The 21,808-nt window shown below is 44.9% G+C and overlaps 1 protein-coding gene across 3 annotated transcripts in view; it reads right to left on the bottom strand.

Moving 5' to 3' along the window:
* The window catches only part of TINCR (TINCR ubiquitin domain containing), a 70,987-nt gene extending 55,961 nt beyond the window's left edge, over positions 1-15,026 (bottom strand). For all 3 annotated transcript variants that reach the window (XM_073551354.1, XM_073551355.1, XM_073551356.1), the window contains exon 1: positions 14,684-15,026. In XM_073551354.1, the coding sequence (XP_073407455.1) occupies positions 14,684-14,946 (263 nt within the window). In that variant the 5' untranslated portion in view covers positions 14,947-15,026. The remainder of the gene's footprint in view (positions 1-14,683) is intronic.
* Positions 15,027-21,808: the final 6,782 nt, after the last annotated feature.

The following is a 21,808-nucleotide window of genomic DNA, read 5'->3' as shown; positions in this document are numbered from 1 at the left end:
ATCCAAAAGTGTCCAGTGTCTGCAGAAATTCAAAATCTCACTTATCCTCTAGTCACTTTGGTCACAGCTGTGCCATCGAGCCTGTGACATAGCGCTCAGATATTCAGTGGGCCTCAAACAATCCAAAAGTGTCCAGTGTCCACAAGTGTCTGCAGAAATTCAAAATCTCACTTATCCTCTAGTCACTTTGGTCACAGCTGTGCCATTGAGCCTGTGACATAGCGCTGAGATATTCAGTGGGCCTCACACAATCCAAAAGTGTCCAGTGTCTGCAGAAATTCAAAATCTCACTTATCCTCTAGTCACTTTGGTCACAACTGTGCCATCAAGCCTGTGACATAGCGCTCAGATATTCAGTGGGCCTCACACAATCCAAAAGTGTCCAGTGTCTGCAGAAATTCAAAATCTCACTTATCCTCTAGTCACTTTGGTCACAGCTGTGCCATCGAGCCTGTGACATAGCGCTCAGATATTCAGTGGGCCTCACACAATCCAAAAGTGTCCAGTGTCCACAAGTGTCTGCAGAAATTCAAAATCTCACTTATCCTCTAGTCACTTTGGTCACAGCTGTGCCATCGAGCCTGTGACATAGCGCTCAGATATTCAGTGGGCCTCACACAATCCAAAAGTGTCCAGTGTCCACAAGTGTCTGCAGAAATTCAAAATCTCACTTATCCTCTAGTCACTTTGGTCACAGCTGTGCCATCGAGCCTGTGACATAGCGCTCAGATATTCAGTGGGCCTCACACAATCCAAAAGTGTCCAGTGTCCACAAGTGTCTGCAGAAATTCAAAATCTCACTTATCCTCTAGTCACTTTGGTCACAGCTGTGCCATCGAGCCTGTGACATAGCGCTCAGATATCCAGTGGGCCTCACACAATCCAAAAGTGTCCAGTGTCCACTAGTGTGAGCAGAAATTCAAAATCTCACTTATCCTCTAGTCACTTTGGTCACAGCTGTGCCATCGAGCCTGTGACATAGCGCTCAGATATTCAGTGGGCCTCACACAATCCAAAAGTGTCCAGTGTCTGCAGAAATTCAAAATCTCACTTATCCTCTAGTCACTTTGGTCACAGTTGTGCCATCGAGCCTGTGACATAGCGCTCAGATATTCAGTGGGCCTCACACAATCCAAAAGTGTCCAGTGTCTGCAGAAATTCAAAATCTCACTTATCCTCTAGTCCCTTTGGTCACAGCTGTGCCATCGAGCCTGTGACATAGCGCTCAGATATTCAGTGGGCCTCACACAATCCAAAAGTGTCCAGTGTCTGCAGAAATTCAAAATCTCACTTATCCTCTAGTCACTTTGGTCACAGCTGTGCCATCGAGCCTGTGACATAACGCTCAGATATTCAGTGGGCCTCACACAATCCAAAAGTGTCCAGTGTCCACAAGTGTCTGCAGAAATTCAAAATCTCACTTATCCTCTAGTCACTTTGGTCACAGCTGTGCCATCGTGCCTGTGACATAGCGCTCAGATATTCAGTGGGCCTCACACAATCCAAAAGTGTCCAGTGTCTGCAGAAATTCAAAATCTCACTTATCCTCTAGTCACTTTGGTCACAGCTGTGCCATCGAGCCTGTGACATAGCGCTCAGATATTCAGTGGGCCTCACACAATCCAAAAGTGTCCAGTGTCCACAAGTGTCTGCAGAAATTCAAAATCTCCCCTGTCCTATAGACACCTTGTACCTTGTTTTACATTACTATATAGTTTGTTGGATTTTGTCTACATTTCTACCAAAAATGAGGAAGGCTGGTGGAAGAGGCCGTGGAATTGGGCGGGGGTTGGCAGCTGGTAATGATGGTGTTGGTGGTGGATCTGATGGTAGTGGCAAGAGCAAAATAGGACTGAATGCGTCATCGTCTGGCTCCATAAGGCTTCGAAGGCTTAGTTTTCTAGGAGTTGGCAAACCGCTTTTAAAGCCAGAGCATCAGGAAAAAGTTTTGTCTTACATTGCTGACTCAGCCTCCAGCTCTATTGCCTCCTCTTCTTCAGTTGTAAAAAGTAAAAGCACTGAGTCGTCATTGGAGGCTCATGTTCATGAACCACACCTTTCCTTGTGTCCTTCACCCCAACCAAGATTGAAGGATGACGCAGGCCATACTACTGATTACTCCATGGAGCTGTTTTCACATACCATGCCTGGATTATCAAGTCAAATGGTGAATTACCCAGGCCAAGATGAATCTGACATGGAGTGCACTGATGCACAGCCGCTGATGGATGATTCTGCTGGTACATTCACTCAGAGCACTACATTGTCCTCGCAGTGTACAGAGCCAGATTCTGACCCTGATGAGACTCAGGTGCCCCTTCCCGCACATTATACCACCATACACGGTGACACAGAGGAAGGTGCACATGACATAGAAGAGGAGGTGATGGATGACCCAGTTGTTGACCCAGATTGACATCCATTGGGGGAAGAGGGTGCTGCTTCCAATAGCTCAGATGAGGAGCATCCACAGCAGACATTGACATCGCAACAGCTGTTATCTGGCAGGCCCGGAGCACTCCAAAGACAGGTTCCAAACATCAAAAGAGTTGCTGAACAGCTTGTCCAGAGGGTCAAAAGATCACAGCGTGCTAGGCCGCAAAATGTCTGCCAAAGTAGGAAGAGTGCAGTGTGGCACTTTTTTGAACAAAATCCTCATGATCAGGCCAAGGTTATCTGTAAGAAGTGCGCAAAGACCTTTAGCCGAGGGAAAAATCTGAAAAATTTGAATACCAGTTGCATGCTTAGACATTTAACCACCATGCACTTGCAAGCGTGGACACAACACCAAACCTCAAGTGCCACATGTGCAACTGATCACAACGAAGGTAGTCAGCAACGCTACATTGTTTCCCCCACTGTAAGCCCACTGGTTAGCACAGCAGCAAATGTTGAGGTGTCATTGCAAGGCCACAGCAGTCAGGGAATCCCACTGTTATATCAACGAAAGACTGATTCTAGGCCATCAGAAAGAACACCAACTCCATCACCATCATCAACCCTCTCTCAGTCTGCCCTGTCCACCGCTACTTCCACCATATGCAGCTCTCAAGTCCAGCTCACCCTCCCAGACACTATGAGTAGGTCAAGAAAGTACTCAGTCTCTCATCCGCGTACACTGGGTTTGAACGCCCACATTGCCAAACTAATCTCGTTTGAGATGATGCCCTTTCGGTTGGTGGAAAGCGTAGCTTTCCACGAACTCATGGCCTATGCAGTACCACGCTATGACCTACCCAGGCGCCACTTCTTCTCTCGCAAAGCTATCCCAGCCCTCCACCATCATGTGAAAGACCGCATTGTCCATGCACTCAAGCAGTCAGTGAGTGGAAAGGTGCACCTCACAACTGATGCATGGTCCAGTCGGCATGGCCAGGGCCGTTACGTGTCCATCACTGCGCACTGGGTTAATGTGGTGGATGCAGGGTCCACAGGGGACAGCGGTGGTGGGACATTGCTGCCTAGCCCACGGTATAGGAAACAGTTGGCTGTAGGTGTTCGACCCTCCTCCTCCTCCAGAAGCGAAAGCTCGTCCACAGAGCGCAGTCGTACGAGCACTCCATCTGCAGCTGCCACTGTTGCACACGAGGTGTCCCCCTATCGAGCAGCTGGTGGAAAGCGTCAGCAGGCTGTGTTGCAGATGATGTGTTTGGGCGACAGACACACCGCCGAGGTGCTGGCCGAGTACTTGAAGCGACAAACTGAGTCATGGCTGGGCAGTGTACATCTTGAGGCAGGCAAGGTAGTTAGTGATAACAGCCGTAATTTTGTGGCAGCCATAGCCCTTTCAAAACTCAGCCACATACCTTGCTTGGCTCACACCTTGAACCTGGTGGTGCAGTGCTTCCTCAAAAATTATCCGGAGTTAACAGCCCTGCTCCAGAAGGTGCGAAGACTGTGCGCGCACATCCGCCGGTCGCCTGTACACTCCGTTCGTATGCAGAAGCTGCAGCGATTGCTCCACCTTCCCAACCACCGCCTCATTATCGACATTGCAACAAGGTGGAACTCCACCCTGCACATGGTGGAGCGGCTGTGCGAGCAGAGGCAGGCCATAATGCATTTGTGGGAGGATACACAGCCAGGCACTTTGAGAGCAGACATGGAGTTGACAGGTGTGCAGTGGTCGAAGCTGAAAGACCTCTGTAAAGTCCTTCAGTGTTTTGAGGAATGCACACGGCTGGTAAGCGCAGACGACGCCATCCTAAGCATGAGCATCCCACTTATGCGTCTGCTCATGCAAACTTTGACGTACCTTAAGGAGCAGGCTTCTGCAGCCAATGTTGATGAGGAGGAAGAGGAGGAGGGAATCCTTGATGACATTCAGCCATTGTCTGCTCAGGGACCTCTCCTGGACGAGGTGGAGGAAGAAGAGGAGGAGGAGGAGGATGATGGGGATGATTACTTAGGGGAGGAGGATGCATCTCGTGGGGCAAGTGAAAATGTTGGCGTGGCAAGGTCTGGTACAGGGTTTGTGCGTGACTGGAGGGATGTGGATTTGCCAGAAAGTGCTCCTCCAACCAGCACTCGCAGTGCATCATTGACACCGGGAACATTGGCCCACATGTCAGATTATGCCTTGCAGATCCTAAAAAGGGACCCCCGCATTGCCAAAATGATGAACGATGACGACTACTGGTTGACCAGCATCCTGGATCCACGCTATAAAGGCAAATTACAAAACATCATGCCACAGGAGAACCTTGACCTAATATTGGCTAATAAACAAGCAACTCTGGTAAATCGGTTTCTTGAGGCATTCCCAGCACACAGCAGCGGTGATGGTTCTCACACGAGCCGTACGGGCCGGGGTCAGCTTGGCAGAGGTGTTCGTGGTGCACACAGCAGAAGTGGCGTTGGAGACAGGGGTTTCATGACAATGTTGTGGACTGATTTTTCAAGTACCGCTCACACAACTGGTAATACTGCATCGATGGAAAGTGACAGGAGACAGCAGTTGTCAACTATGGTTACAAACTACTTTTCCTCCCATATCGATGTTCTCCCACACAGGTCATTCCCCTTTGACTATTGGGCCGCTAAACTGGACACCTGGCCTGAATTGGCACAATATGCCTTACAGGAGCTCGCTTGCCCAGCTGCAAGTGTGCTATCGGAAAGAGTCTTCAGTGCAGCTGGATCAATCCTGACAGAAAAAAGGACCCGTCTGTCAACCCAAAATGTGGATGATCTAACCTTCATTAAAATGAACCACGCATGGGTTTCCAAGGATTTTGTCCCACCTTCCCCTGATGACACATAGGGTGACAGAAAAATGGCTTGCTTTGGTCCACCTCTTCCTGGGACTTGACCTAGTTCACCTTTTGCATCAGCTGAATGTCCAACATCAACATATGCCACTTTCTAAAACTCCCTAACTGTGCTGCCTCCCCCCCCATGGCCGGGGTCACCACCTAGCGCACGACACCGTGCGAGTGCCGTTGCCCTGGACAGGTGGGTAGGCCGACTCTTGGGCGCGGGCACTGGCACAGGGTCCCTCATAGTTCAATCAAGTGTCTCTGACGGTGGTGGTGCACACCCACCGTTAGACACACCGCCGTACTATGAGGGGCCCAGTGCCAGTACCGACGCCCACGAGTGGGCCCCCCTTGCTTGGGCAGGGCCCCAGCATTTGCAATCTTTACCTCTCCCTGCTCCTCCGCTGTGTAGTCTGGGCCGTCAAATCCATACTGTGCCTGACACCATTTGAGCCTGCCTCCTGATGTATAGACATATATTTTGAATGTGTACGCTATTCATACATGTTATCTGGGGATACGGTACTCTTTCTAACCTTTGTGCAATCACGTGCAATCCATACTGGGCCTAACACCGTCTGAGCCTGCCTCCTGATGTATAGACATATATTTTGAATGTGTACCCTATCCATACATGTTATCTGGGGATACGGTACCCTTTCTCACCTGTGAGCAATCACTTGTAATCCATACTGGGCGTGAGAACGGCTGGCGAGCTGTTAAGCAAGCTACAGCACCTGTGGTTTGCACACGTAAGTTTCTCATTTTTTCAGGAATGACAGTTAGGCCTAATTCCGGAACTGCGGTTGACCTGCACTTACTGGGAAATCATCGTTCGCGGGTAATAATTGTAATCAGTGATCCCCATCACTAACGTTGTTCAGCGGGTTATCTGCACCAGTAAGCGACAAACGCTGGCCTTTTCAGTGTAGCGCACATGCAGCCACGGACATGTAAGGGCATGACACACCAGTTATTGGCCAATCACATGTGCCAGAGCCTCACGTGTCCCTCTATTAAGCCGGACTCGGACCGCGGGGCATGACGGAGTCTCGTTCGTTAACGGAATTAAGCTTGCAATGTGTGCATCTGTTCTGTAGCTGGCATGGTTGAGGTTCCCCAGGTGGAGTCGAATTTAACTGTAGGCTCCACTCCTGGTGGTGCTCTTCTGGACATTCCTTTAAGGTTCAGCTTTGCAACCATACTGCCCACGTAAAACAAACACTTTGCCTTCATGAACGCTGATTGGAGGGTCATGACTCGTGGGAATAACGCCGCCCAATCAGTTAACCTGCTAGAGAGATCGTTCGTTGCTCCCAAGCATGACATCACACTCCCTAGGAAGAAGGTAATGCCACTGTGGCGACCGTACTCCTGGGGCGACACAAGTGCACTGATGCCCAGCCACTGCTCGATGAATCTGCTGGTACATTGACCCAGACCACTACATTCCCCTCGCACGCTACCCGGCCTGAATCTGACCCTGATGAAACTCAGGTTACCCTTCCCATATACAGTTCCATCTTACACGGTGACAAAGAGGAAGCTGCAGATGAAAGTGCAGGTTCGGCCCACCCGCCATCAGACACACCACCGTACTATCAGGGGCCCTGTGCCAGTGCCGTCGCCAACGAGTGGGCCCCCCCTGCTTGCTCAGGATCACAGCACTTGCAAGGTTGAAATACTGTGCAGTGAGATGGAAGATGGGGACGACGAGGAGTCCAGACTAGTACAGGGATTCCCTAGCGAGGAGACTTATTTGATTGTTTTCAATGTTGGGACAGCAATTTTTGGGGAGCACTATACTCTGGAGAATGATAGATGGGGCCCACCATACACTGGAACATTCCAAAGGTGGACATCAGACACTGGAGCAGCATTTACAGGGCCCATTATACACTAGAGCATTAGAAATGGGGCCCATTATGTTTGGAGCATTATTTGGGCCCATAAGACAGTGGAGCTTCATCCATGGGGACCAACATATACTGTAGCATTATGTGGAGCTCATCATATGGAGAAATAGATGGGCCTCGTCATGAGATGTAAAAAGTGAAGTATTTTTCATTGTACTATACCGCTATTTCTCTGCCGTATCGGAGCATGATGAGTTGTGGTATGTGTTAAAGGGGTGCTCTTTCGCCCAGGGCACATGAAAACCTGGAGCCAGCCCTCCCCCCCCACAACTGTAGCCAAATAACCCCCATTTTTCAGTGCGTAACTTGTATTATGAAGTTAATTAAGGTTGACAAGCTTAAGTAAGAAGAATTGATGCTTTTGGCATTCAAATGGGCACTGTTGGTGTGTTTCCTGTCCTCCTCTCACTGCCGACTTTTATTCCCCATTGATTTACATTGGGTTTCGTGTTTCGGGACGACCCCGACTTTTCCCTATAATCGGACGATCTTGCTCGACCCGACTTTTGGAAAAGTCGGGTTTCACGAAACGAAACGCGACCCTAAAAAACCAAAAGTCGCTCAACTCTACTCATAACAGTACCTCCCCCTTGAGGAGGGGTCACCGAACCCTCATCCACGCCACCAGGGCGATCAGGGTGAGCCCGATGAAAGGCACGCACCAATCTTTTGGTATGAATATCAGAGGCAGAGACCCAGGAATTATCCTCCTGACCATAACCCTTCCACTTAACCAAATACTGGAGTCTCTATCTAGCCAGATGGGAATCCAGTATCTTCTCTACCTCATATTTCATGTTACCTTCAACCAATACAGGGTCTGGAGGTGCCACCCCAGGAAGTACTGGTTCAACAAACCTCTTCAACAAGGACTTATGAAACACATTATGGATTTTAAATGTGACAGGAAGAGCCAACCGAAAAGAGACCGGATTAATGATCTCCAAAATCTTGTAAGGTCCAATAAATCTAGGCTTAAACTTAGGAGAAGCTACCTTCATAGCGATATGTTTTGATGGTAACCAAACCATATCACCCACCTTAAACCGGGGACCAATGGTCCTATGTCGGTTGGAAAACCGCTGGGCCTTTTCCTGGGAGAGAGATAACTTATCCACCACTTGGTCCCAGATCTGGTGCATTCTCTCCACCACAGTGTCAACACCTGGGCAGGAAGAAGGCTCCACCTGCCCTGAAGAAAATCGAGGATGAAACCCAAAGTTACAAAAAAAGGTGACATCAAAGTGGCAGAACTAGCTCTATTATTTAAAGCAAATTCAGCCAAGGGCAAAAATGAAACCCAATCATCCTGATCAGCGGAAATAAAACATCTCAAATAGGTCTGGTTTGTTCTCTCCGTCTGCCCATTGGTCTGAGGGTGAAACGCAGAGGAGAAGGACAACTGAATTCCCAGCTTGGAACAGAAAGTCCTCCAAAATCAAGACACAAACTGGACTCCTCTGTCAGATACAATGTTCTCAGGAATCCCGTGCAAGCGAACCACCTGTTGCAAAAACAGGGGCACCAACTCAGAAGAAGATGGCAACTTAGGGAGTGGTACAAGATGAACCATCTTAGAGAACCTATCACAAATCACCCAAATAACAGTCATTCTCTGAGAGACAGGCACATCAGAGATGAAATCCATTGAAATATGGGTCCATGGCCTCCTGGGGACCGGCAAAGGCATCAACAACCCACTAGAGCGAGAACAAGGTTTAGACGGGGAGCAAGTCCCACAGGACTGCACAAAATTCCTGACATCACGAGACAAGGCTGGCCACCAAAAAGACCGACTCACCAGATCTCTAGTACCAAAAATACCTGGATGACCAGCCAATGCAGAGCAATGAACTTCAGACATCACTCTCTTCTTCCACTGGTCAGGAACATACAACTTTCCACTGGGACAATGCTCAGGTTTGTCGTCCTGGAACTCTTCCAGAGCACGTCTCAAATCGGGCGAGATGGCAGAAAGAACTACCCCTTCGCCTAAGATGGTAGCAGGCTTGGTCACCACTGGAGAATCAGCCAAGAAGCTCCTAGAAAGAGCGTCAGCCTTGACATTCTTAGTGCCAGGAAGAAAAGAGACCACAAAATCAAAACATGTAAAAAACAAGGCCCATCTAGCCTGTCTAAAGTTCAAGCGTTTGGCCGACTCCAGGTAAATCAAATTCTTGTGGTCAGTGAGGACCACGACTTGATGTTTAGCTCCCTCCAACCAATATCTCCACTCCTCAAATGCCCATTTCATGGCTAACAGTTCCCGATTCCCCACATCATAGTTACTTTCAGATGGGGAGAACTTTTGGGAAAAGAAAGCACAGGAATTCATTTTAGATGTTACAGGATCCTTTTGGGACAAAACAGCTCCTGCACCAATCTCAGAAGCGTCCACCTCTACCTGGAACGGGAGAGAGACATCAGGTTGCCGCAAAACAGGGGCTGAAGTGAATCTTCGCTTCAGCCCCTGAAAGGAAGAAACAGCCTCCGGAGACCAATTCAACACATCAGCACCCTTCTTAGTCAGTTCAGTCAATGGCTTGGCAATACTAGAAAATTTTGCTATAAATTTCCGATAAAAATTAGCAAAACCCAAAAACTTCTGAAGGGCTTTCAAAGAAGTGGGCTGAACCCAGTCATAAATGGCCTGTACCTTGGCCGGGTCCATTTCAATAGTTGACGGAGACAAAATAAATCCCAAAAATGAAATCCTCTGTACCCCAAAAAGGCATTTCGATCCCTTGACATACAGGGAATTCTCCCTCAAGATCCGGAACACAGTCCGAACATGTTCCACATGAGAATCCCAATCCTTGGAGAAGATCAAAATATCATCCAGGTAGATAATCAAAAATTTATCCACAAAGTGTCGGAAAATGTCGTTCATGAAGCACTGGAAGACAGAAGGGGCATTAGTGAGCCCAAAAGGCACCACCAGGTACTCAAAATGTCCCTCTGGAGTATTAAACGCCGTCTTCCATTCATCCCCATGCTTAATGCGGATAAGATTATACGCCCCCCTGAGGTCAAGCTTGGTAAACCAGCAAGCACCTTTAACTCTGGAGAATAGATCCAAAATCAGGGGTAACAGATACTGATATTTAATTTTGTTGAGGGCACGATAATCAATCAAGGCCTTAATGAACCATCCTTTTTGGCCACGAAAAAAAAACCCGGCACCTAATGGTGAAGAGGATGGTCTAATATGACCCTTCTCCAACGCCTCCTTAATATAGGATTGCATAGTCTCGTGCTCGGGTACAGATAAATTGAAGAGCCGACCCTTGGGAAATTTACACCCCGGGCTCAGTTCAATTGCACAGTCATAACTCCTATGAGGAGGCAAAGACGCAGACTCATTCTCACTAAATACATCATAAAAGTCCACCAAATAGTCAGGAACATCATGCGAAAAAGGAGAGGTGGAAAAAACCGGAGCCTCACTAAGGGCACACCGACAACCCCAACTCACCACAGGCACAGATTTCCAATCCAAAACTGGATTATGAATTTGCAACCAGGGAAACCCCAGAACAATGGTATCATGCAAATTATGCAACACCTAAAATCTGCAATTTTCTTGATGGTATGGGGCGACCTGCATTACCACCTGGGTCCAAAACTGAGGTTTATTTTTCGCCAAAGGAGAGCATCAATCCCCCTCAAAGGAATAGGCGTCCGCAGAGGTGTCATAGGAAATCCACAACGTTTAGCAAAATCCAAGTCCATTAGGTTCAGGGCTGCTCCCGAATTTACAAAAGCCTTGGCTGAAAATGTGGACAGGGAGCAGATCAGAGTAATTGCCAGAAAAAACTTAGGTTGAACACCACCCACAGAAAACGTGTGTACAAAACGTTTCTCTCGTTTAGGACAGACAGAAATAATATGCGAGGCATCTCCACAAAAAAACACAGCTTATTACGCCTTCTGAACTCCTGACGTTGCTCCCTGGACAAAACTCTATCACATTGCATAGGTTCAGACACTTGTTCAACAGGTGGCAACACCTCTCGTGCAGTCCTGCGTTCACGTAAACGCCGATCAACCTGAATGGCTAATGACATAGAATCGTCAAGACCAGAGGGAACAGGAAATCCCACCATAGTATCTTTTACGGCTTCTGACAAACCCTTCCGAAAGAGAGCTGCCAAGGCATTATCATTCCAGGTAGTAAGGACCGCCCACTTTCGGAATTTTTGACAGTACAATTCTGCAGAATCTCGACCCTGGCTCAATGCCAACAGGGTCTTTTCAGCCTGATCAATAGCATTAGGTTTGTCATACAACAACCCCAAGGCTTGAAAAAATGCGTTCACATTAGTCAGAATAGGATCATCTGAAAGAAAACGCCCAATCCTGGGGATCGCCACGCAGCAAAGAGATGACAATTTAACCTGCTGCGCGGAGCTCCCTGACGAGTTAGGCTTCAAGGCAAAAAATAATTTACAATTATTTTTGAAATTCAAAAATTTAGACCGATCCCCAAAAAACACATCAGGAGTAGGGATCTTTGGTTCAGCAGCATGTGAATGAGCAAGGTAGGCGGAAATTCCCCGCACTTCTGCAGCGAGCTGTTCCACCCGATCAGACAATTGCTTTATCTCCATTGAGAGAGGAAAAAATTCCCCCTACGGCCTCAGAGATATAGAGGAAAAAATATACACACCTTTTTTTTTTTTTTTACAATTCTTTCCTGCTATTGAGTACTCTAGGATCTGCGGTATGGCTGGTGATTCTGTTATGAACGAGTCACCGTAGGAGGCAAAAACAGAAATGCTAGCTAAGTCCAGAAAACCAGAGAAGTTGGCAGCTATCGGATTGCAGACCCCTGAACCTATCAACAACAACTAGCAGTAGCCGTGGAGGGTTCCTACGGTGCCCTAGACCCCTCAATCACAGCCGGAGAACTACATAGCCTAAAGACAGAAAGGGAAATCTAAACTGCCCCAGAGCAGACCCCAAAGCAATAGGCAGCCCCCAACATATAATGACAGTGAAGCAAGAAGAAAAAACACTAACACAGATAGAAAGATAGACTGAGCAAATGATGGGGCCCAAGCTAACTAGATAGGACAGGATAGAAAAGCTGCTGTCTGCAATCCGCCCAAAACCCTATCAAAACAAGAGCCAACAGACTGACAGGGAAAAAGGCCCTGAAGACACTAGGCTTCAAAAAGACTATGTCAGTACTCAGGTATTTTCTGAAGACAGAGCAAAAAGACACAAAGGAATACAGCTCACCCCAGCAGGGAATGGCAGAATCCAGAAAAGCAAGGCAAAATAAAACCAAAACACAAATGCAAAAAGCAAGGCAGAAAACTTAGCTTTTGAGGAGCAGGAATCAGACTGGTCTCCTAGAATCCCTCAGAGAAATCACCAGCGAGGCAGAAGGGCGTTGGCTGCCTTATATCCAGTCAGCAATTCCCGTCACCCAGTCATCCTCTACCAGCTCAGGTGTTTGGTAATCAGCCTCACTACCTTCCTTCACCAGAAGAGGGAGTTCATCAGACCTCAATGGTGAAGGGGAAAATGAACTCATAACACCAGGGCCTCCTCTCTTGCCTTATCTTCAGTGTTAACCCTCCATCTGTTCTCTTCCTCCACCTAGTGAAAATGGGGTGCTACTGTGCACAGTAGTACATCAACCAGACAAACAAGGCAACACAGACAAGGATTAACCGAAAACTCCAGGCATATAAAATATTCACTTACGTTATAACAGAGGAATGCAGCGGGGTATGAAGGTAGGGGAATAAACCAAAATAGAGAAGGATAGGGAGTTACCACACATACAAACCAAGCAACAGTCACAGATAACTCCTCCAACTCTCCATCTCATATGAACTCCTCTCCCACGGTTAGCCATGCAGCAAATACTTGCTCTGACAAAGATTTGTAACAGAGCCCAAATTATAAAGGGGAAAGGAGTGGCTAACTGAGCTCAGCTGTGAACACAGGGATTTCCAACATGGCTGATTAACCCCTGTTCTGTCAGAAGAAATAAACACATTTAAAATGAAGTGCTTCTTCTCAGCGCTGGAGTACAAGCAATCAGATGATGTGGTCTTCTGGCTCCACACTGTCGCGGTACCCCTGTAACACTAAGCATACGACCTATGAAGGTAATTGCTTGCACCAGAATTTTTTAGGAACTTCACCGCAACAGGGGAGAATATATATGCACATGAGAATTTTTAGCTATTTGATCCCATAAATTTAATTTATGCCTATATTTTTCTCACTTCACTGACACATCACACTCAAATCGGATTACAAAAATATCTAAACACAGGTTGTAATGTAACAAATTAATGCTGCAGAGCTACCAGTTCTCTGAACACCACTGATTGGCAACTTTCTATATTCTTTGTAAATTGTGTCTGTCAGATAAGCTTTTTTTCCCCAAGCGATGTGCATGGAATCGTAGATTAATATTAGCTGCATATTACAGGCAAGAAAAAGGGATAGAATATTGATTAATAATGTGCTCATGTGAAATCTCCCTTTTTTAAAGAGTATCCTCAAGTTTGGCAGTTATCCCCTATCCAAACTTCCCAATCTCTGGGGATCCAACTGTTGTGACCCCCACCAATCCAGGTAGCTGGGCTCTGAAGAGCACTTTATGAATGTAACAGAGGTGGATCATGAGCACTGTCACTCCGTTCATTCTTAATGGGACACCAGGATAGCAAAACAGCAGGATACACGCTAGGTGATAACTTCCACACTTCAGACTATCCCTTTTAGTGTTAGGCCTACACACTGACCTTAATATAGTCAATGGTCCCAATCAAATTAATCATTTTGAAATCCCTTAAATGTAAAAAAAAAAATATTATTGGGTTTGTGGATGAAAATTGCCAAAAGACATAGTAAACAAAACAACAAAACATAACAAAAACCTGTTTTTATAAAGCAGATCACAAAAAGCATATTCATTTTTAGCCATCTAAAGATCAGTGGGTTGGAAAAATACAAAAGAGAATTTTCTTATTAATAAAAAGGTACGATATGCATGTAATATGGATAAAAAATGAGCCTGATGCAGAAATATGGACCCAATATGGTTGCGCATGTGGATGAAAAACCCAGTCAAAATGGATATCCAAGTGCACTATTTATCTTAATGAAAATTCAAAAATTTCAAAACAACGATCTTTCTTTTTTAGTAAAAAAAATATTGTTTATGATTCCACTTTTGTTCTGTTTTTGATGTTATATTATATGTAAAGTAAGCAAACAAATTAATCTGAAATGATTAGACACAGGTCACTGATAAATGAAATGCCGTGTCAGATTTGTGGCATTCAGAAACACTTATAGTACTACAAATTACTTTATGGTTACTATCTTGAGGTACTCATAGGTAAGAATTAATCCATAGTAATACAAGTTCTAATGCAATGTAATATTTCTGTTACATGTTCTCTCAATCCTTGTGCTTTCTAAACCAAAATACTTTTCATTTACATGATCATCAATGAGTAGTAATTTGTAAATGCCTACCTTGACTTTTTATTAACAAGTAATATAACAGCTCCACTTTTGATGTTTAGGTCTCTAATTGTTTCATACTCTCCCAATTCTCGTCCATTGTAGGAAAAATGCTTCTTCCATGAGGTGATTCCCTGTTTTACAAGGTTGACTCTAAGGTCCTTTATAGTGTCCGTTGGCCTGACAGCCACTGGAAACATCCGGCAGTCCTCGGGGACATGAACTAAGATCTCGAACTTTACCCAATGCAAACTTAATCTTCGCAGCTTTTCCATATCAACATGCTTTAGACATTTTAGACAGGGAAGAGGCCTAACCTCGGAGAATGTGAATAAATGAATACCTGGTGTTCTTGTTTGACTGGTATTGACTGCATTCTTTATGCAATCTCATGTGCTTGCAAGACATGCATAGTCTTGTTGAGATTTAGGTTCACAGACTGATATAATTACATAGTCAGAAGCTCTCATCTGCCCTAACGCATTGCCTTTTCAAGTAGAGTTATCCTTTAAAGTTCACTTCCATTACAGTAAAGTTGGCATAAATAAGTAAAAATAGAGTTAACATAGCTAAAATTAATTAGTTTATGTTCTGCTGCTATGTGATTGAAGATACGGCTTGGTTTGAATCACTTGATAAATTATGCTAAAATAATTTATGTAATTTATGATTAGTAAGTTTTGATCCTTAAGCCATTGGAGACGTAGCCATTTTAGTTTTTTTTATTACTTTTATATTTTTTCTCCTTGCCTTACACGAATTTCAGGGTTTTCTTGTGGGACAAGTTGTAGTTTTGAATGGCACCATTTAATTTACCCTTTAATATACCAACAAATGGGTAAAATATCCTATTTTCAATTTCTGCCATTGTATGTGTTTTTTTTCATGACTTTCACTTTGTGATAATAATGACAGAATAACTTTCCTCTACAAGACATGGTGATAAAAATGTATACCGTTGTTCTAATTGAATTTTTCATTTTAATGTAGTTTCTGTCTCCATATTATGAGAGCTTTAACTGTTTTTTAATTGATGGAGTTGTCAGAGGGTGTTTTGTGCAGGACAAATTCTAGTTTTTAGTAATATTTTGGGATCTACGCAACATTCTTTTAATTATGTCTTCGGGAGATGGAGTATTTTATTTATTTGGACAATTAGTTTGGACAGTTATTCAAACAGCTATTGCTATTAATCTATGCTTCAGGAAAAGTGGAGTGATTTTAACTTTAAAGAAAAGAAAAAAACTTCCCTCTTCCCCCCAATGGGGATGGTCTTTTTTTGTCCCTTCTCATTCTCTGGTCCTCTACCAGAGGTCTGGGAGTTTGAGGGTTCTGCGCAGGATCTTAATTGTTCCCAGCATTGCACTTTTCTGGACAGAGAGCTCAGATGTTGCTCCTGGGATCTGTTGTAGCCATTCTTCCAACTTAGGGGGTCACTGCTCCAAGTACTCCTATCACCACTGGAATCACTGTTGCCTTCACCTTCCACATCTTCTCCAGTTCTCCTTTTCTGGTCCTAGTATTTCTCCAGCTTCTTATATTCCTTCTTTCTGATGTTGCTGTCACTTGGCACTGCTACATCTATCATCATTGCTGTCTTTTGATCCTTGTCTACTATCACAATGTCTGGTTGGTTAGTCAACACCTGCTTATCTGTCTGGATCTTGGGGGTTTTGAGAGGTGCTGGCCTATTATCTGTGGCACTGGTTACCTTTGCTGGGGGGCAGCTACTGGGATGGAACTTTCTTGACCCCCCACACACCCCCTCCTCCCCAAGAGGACACATATAAAGGCACCTGATCCCTTATTTATTATTTCATCCAACATATCAGTTAAGTTGTAGCTCTGCTGCCATCTACTGCTCTAAACTAAAATAATGCACTGATACGGGCTGCAATATACTACTACTCTGGATACCACTGCTGAGTAGCACTCAGTGCTCTCTTTTATGCACAGATGCCTCTCTTAAGGGCTCGTCTTCTACACTGCTGTGGATACCGGCCCAACTGGGACCCTTTTCAGCCTGTTTACCTTTATGATCTTCTGAGTGGTCCGTATCCCTTAAACCATTTTGGATCTCCTCAAGACCAATTCTCCGTGATGTCCTACCTAAATAACTTAGTTATGTAGGTTATTGCACTTAAATCTTGAATGAGTCGTCTCGCCTCTCCTTACAAGTGCATTTCTATTCATTTTCTATTTCTCTCCATCGACATGGACAAATTTGTAAATCCCAGTAGCTCCAAGGCTTCTAAAACCAGGGCACAGGCCACCAAATCTTCTCCTGAATCACCAGATTCTAACTCTGTCATGTCTAAAGAATCCCTACAAACAATTGCTGACTTTATCACAAAGCAACTTATGCCAAAAATAGATGCAAGACTTCTTTCCTTTCAATCCTCATTGGACTCAATCACATCCCAGTTGTCCGACCATGCCACCAAAATTTTGGCAGCAGAACAGCAAATCAGTGATTTGGAGGACACTGTACAGTCCTATGCTGCTCAGCTTAAAGATAAGGACCATGTGATAAAGCAGCTCCAATACAAATTGGATGATCTGGAAAACCAGAGCTACCGAAACAGTATCCGTGTCATCGGTGTTCCCGAGTCGGTAAAGGATCTCCACCACTTTACTTCCTCCTGGCTCCCATGAGCAATTAATTTGCCTGACCAACCTGGCTCCATGATAGTCGAACGAGCCCACAGACTTGAAGCTCCAACTCCAGAATCCAATGCCCGCCCTCACCATGTTATTTTTAAGTTACTTAATTTTCAGTACAAAATGCTAATGTTTCTGGCATTTCGGGCTATGTCTACTGTGAAATATGAGGGACACTCTCTTCTTATGTTTCAAGATTATTTAGTGGTGGCGGCCAAGCACCGTGCCTTTGCCCCAGTCTGTAAACTTCTGCATGACAGAGGCTCCCATTTTGCCCTACTCTACCTGGCACGTGGAGGGTGGAACTCCGAGGAAAGACGATGTTTTTTGCTGACCCTAATGAAGCCATGGAGGAGGTGAAGCGCTCCTCCCGAGCCTCTTCTCTGGCCACTTGATTTCAATTTCATGGTTTTTGTAATTTTTTCTAGTTGATAGCCATGTTACATCTCTGTTTATACTGTATATAAGTGTATGAATAATCTTTTGGTTTCTACTTACTGCATGTTGTTTGTTATTTTTTACTGCATTCTGATTATGGGAGGTCTTAGTAGAGATACTGTTATATGTTTATTGTAGTTTCTCTGTTGCTTGTGGGTTTGTTGAAGGGGTGGGGGGATGGTCTCTTCCTCCCTAGGCACAATTTTTTTTTGTTTTTCCGGGTGTTAGGGATTGCTTGCCGGCACAGACCTTTACCAAGTTGTTTCTTCTCTGAAATTATTCTTTCATGGCCTCTATGTGGCATAGGCTAATATGGCTGACTCTAATACTGTAGCTCCTCACATTAATATAGACTCTCTCAAATTGTTATCTTGGAACGTGGCTAGGCTCAATACTCCGGTGAAACGCAGGAATGTTTTAGACCATGTTACCTGTATACGCCCACTCATTGTGTTTTTGCAGGAAACTCACTGGATTCATGGAAAACATCCTCCACTCCGTAACAAGCATTACCCAGACTGCACAGAGGCTTCTTTTTCAAGGCAGAAACGTGGGGTTGCCGTCCTGTTCCATAGAGACCTTGAATACTCCATTCAAGATGTTGTAAGAGACAAGGCAGGACGATATTTGTTGATTAGGATCCTTGCTGAGCAGAGGGAATACTGCCTTATTATTGGTTACTCACCTAATGCGGCTAGCCCTTCCTTTTTTTCTAAGCTTGTAGACGTCATCCATAGCTGGCATCCCACTAATATTTTATTAGGTGGGGATTTAAATGCTCTTCATGACATCTTTTTAAAAAGGTCTACCTCACCGCCTGCATGCCTGCATCCCTCTCCTCAGTTGGAATGATTCCCATCTTATTAGATAGGCTTGACTTATTGGATTCCTGGAGATGTTGCCATCATATGGAAAAAGAATATACGTTTTACTCTAGGGTTCACGACGTACACACTCGCATTAATTACTTGTTAACATCTACCCTTCTTTTTTCATCTTTAAAATCGGTTGAGATTCTTCCAATGGTTATTTCAGATCACTCTCCTGTCCTATTTACCCTAGACCTTTCCACAAGGAAAACTCTGTCCTTTCATTGGCGTTTTCCCTGGCTGGTGGGTGACATACATGGAGGATAGCTTGGAACACTTAGAAGACATCAGTTTATTCTGGGTTACAGCTAAAACAGTGCTAAAAGGACATATTATCTCTTATGTGTCTCAGAAAATGAAGAAATTGTCCTCCTTGCGGCCTCTTCTTGACCAGCTTACTCAAACCTATAGAGATTTCCGGCTGTACAATACCTCCTCATCAAAGGAGGCTTACCTCACTGCTAAACATAATCTAGGCACCTTACTGCATGAACAAGTGCATAACCAACTTGCCTACCAACGTAACCGCTTCTTTCTTTGGGGCAATAAACCTGGGTGCCTTTTGGCATCACTAACGAAACCCTTCAAAATGGCTACCAAAATCACCAACATCAAACATCCTAAAGGTTCCATTATCCTTGACCCAGTTCAAATATGCGCGGTATTCAGAGATTTTTTATGCAAATCTCTATGGTCCACCCAATGATTCTCAGGAAGAAGGCTATAATTTCCTTCACAAGGTTGATCAATCAAAACTTTCCATCTCTCAAAGAGAACTTTTAAATAAACCTATCTCTCCTGGGGAAGTTGGATTGGTCATCCAGTCTCTTAAATTGCTTAAAGCCCCTTGCCCGGACGTTTACTCAGCAGAATTCTATAAAATATTGCGACCATTACTTATACCCCACCTTACCTCTCTTTTTAATCATATTATAGATTCAAGTTCCCTCCCTGACCGCTGCAGTGACGCGAGCCTTTCATTACTACCAAAGCCGGGTAAAGACCCCCTTCTCCCTGCCTCGTACTACCCAGTCTCCCTTTTAAACGTAGATTTCAAATTGCTCAACAAAATTATGGCCAACAGATTACAATCTATACTTCCTAATATCCTCACCATGTCCCAAACGGGTTTTGTCCATGGCCGTCCATCACCTACAATATTAGAACGGCATTAGCTGCTGTTATTCATAGTTATCAAACCAAAGCTAAACAAAACATCTTAGTTATCCTTGACGCCGATAAGGCTTTTGACCGGGTATCTTGGTCCCACATCATCCGAACTCTTAAATACAGAATGTTTGGCTTTTCCTTTTTCAATTTTTTCCGGACGATTTACACCACCTCTCAGTCCTCAATTTGGCTCCATGGTATTCAGTCATCCCTTTTCTCAGTTTTCAGAGGTATGAGGCAGGGATGTCCTTTATCCCTCTTATTATTTAATATTGCCCTAGACCCTCTACTTAGATGTCTGAAGATAATTCCTTCCTTTGAGGGAATTGGAATAAGCCACCATACACGCTAGTCCTTGGCATTCGCCGCCGACATACTACTCATGATAGCCAATCCTAAGGAGTCCATTCCTTTCATAATGGAGGCTTTCCATGAGTTTGGAGAAATCTCGGGATTCCGCATAAATTTTACAAATCCAAGGATTTAGCGATCTTCAGGGATGCTAGACAAAGGTGGCCCTTCCCTTTTCCATTTCAGTGGGGGCATGGTTCTTTACGATATCATGGTATTCTGCTACCCTCCGACCCACATACTATTTATCAACTTAATATCCGACGCTTAATATCCGCCATTACTCGGGAAATACAATCTTGGACATCTTTTAAATTATCTTTCGCTGGTAAAGCTCACCTTGTTAAAATGGTTTCCTTTCCTAAAATACTCTTCCCTCTACAAATGCTACCTATTCTATTATCTAAAGCTGACGATCAACTCATAACTAAGATTTTTTGACAATTTAGATGGGGCTCGAGGGGGAGATCTAGGATCAGTATTTTTAAATTGCAACAGGCTAAATCTTTGAGGGACCTCAATTTTCCAAATTTAAGATTGTATAGCGTTGCAGCCATTTTCAGACATTCTCTTGATTGGATTTGGGCCCATACTAAATTTACCAACATCCCGTTAGATGAAGCAATGTCTGGACCAGTCAGTCTTCCTGCCTTACTCCATTTACAACAAAATAGAGTTCCCACTGCAATCAGGGATAATCCTCTGCTATGGTCCGTGGTATTGGCATGGCGTCATGCTAGAAGGATAAGTGGACTAGACTCTTATACCTCAGTTTTCCTTCCCTTTCAAGGTAACCCTTTCTTTTTACAAGGGAGACCACCCCCAATTTACCGAGTGCTGGGGGAGAGAGGGTGCAGACTGGTCTGCGATCTTCTGACAACTGCTCAATGTCCTCTTTCTCTGGAGGGTATTTTCTCCAATATTCAATCTTAGTGGGTAATATTTTTATTACTACTCAGATTAAGCATTACGTTGACTTGGTCTTCCAAGGCATACCAGACAGTGTCAGAACCTGTTCTCTCTATCTGATCTCCCTTGACGCTCGTGCAGGAGTTTATTCGCTAAGTCTTTGTCATGGTTAGGACATGGTTAATGTCCTGTTCTCACAGGGTTAACTTTTGCTGGCCTCTCTTTGGATCTGTGAGGGGTATTTATACTCACTCCAGACTAGCATTCTCTGTCAGCTATACTGTTATTCTGGCTGTGTGTCTGACCGACCCCCCTGGTGTGCGTGCACTGCATTGCTTGTTTGATTCCCGTGTATGACCCGGCCTGTCCCTTCACTCTGAACTCTGTCTCACGTTTTAGGTACTATCTTCTCTGGTTCTGACCTCCTGGCTTGGCTATTGTTACTCTGCTACCGTTTGCCCCTATTGTAACGTCTATTGCCCGTTCTGGTTTTCTGATCTATTGCTACATCCTGACTATCCACTCTGTCTAACCCTTTGGTACTGTCCTGCTATCTCGTGCATTGACCCTGGCTTGATCTGGTTTCCGCCCCTGTCTATGCCCCTTGGTAACCTGTCCCGTAGTTACCTTTCTCTGTGGAGCTTAGGCCACGCCCCCAGCAGTCATGTGCTTCAGGTCCTGATAGTTTAAAGCATGCGTTGTCACCGCTGCTGCCCAGCTCCACAGGTATCTTTGAGCA

Source organism: Dendrobates tinctorius, unplaced genomic scaffold (assembly GCF_039654945.1).
Source record: "Dendrobates tinctorius isolate UK_male_01 unplaced genomic scaffold, ASM3965494v1 ptg000175l, whole genome shotgun sequence".
NCBI lineage: Eukaryota > Metazoa > Chordata > Amphibia > Anura > Dendrobatidae > Dendrobates > Dendrobates tinctorius.
The sequence above is the reverse complement of the archived record's forward strand: the minus strand, read 5'-3'. Positions and strand labels throughout refer to the sequence as shown.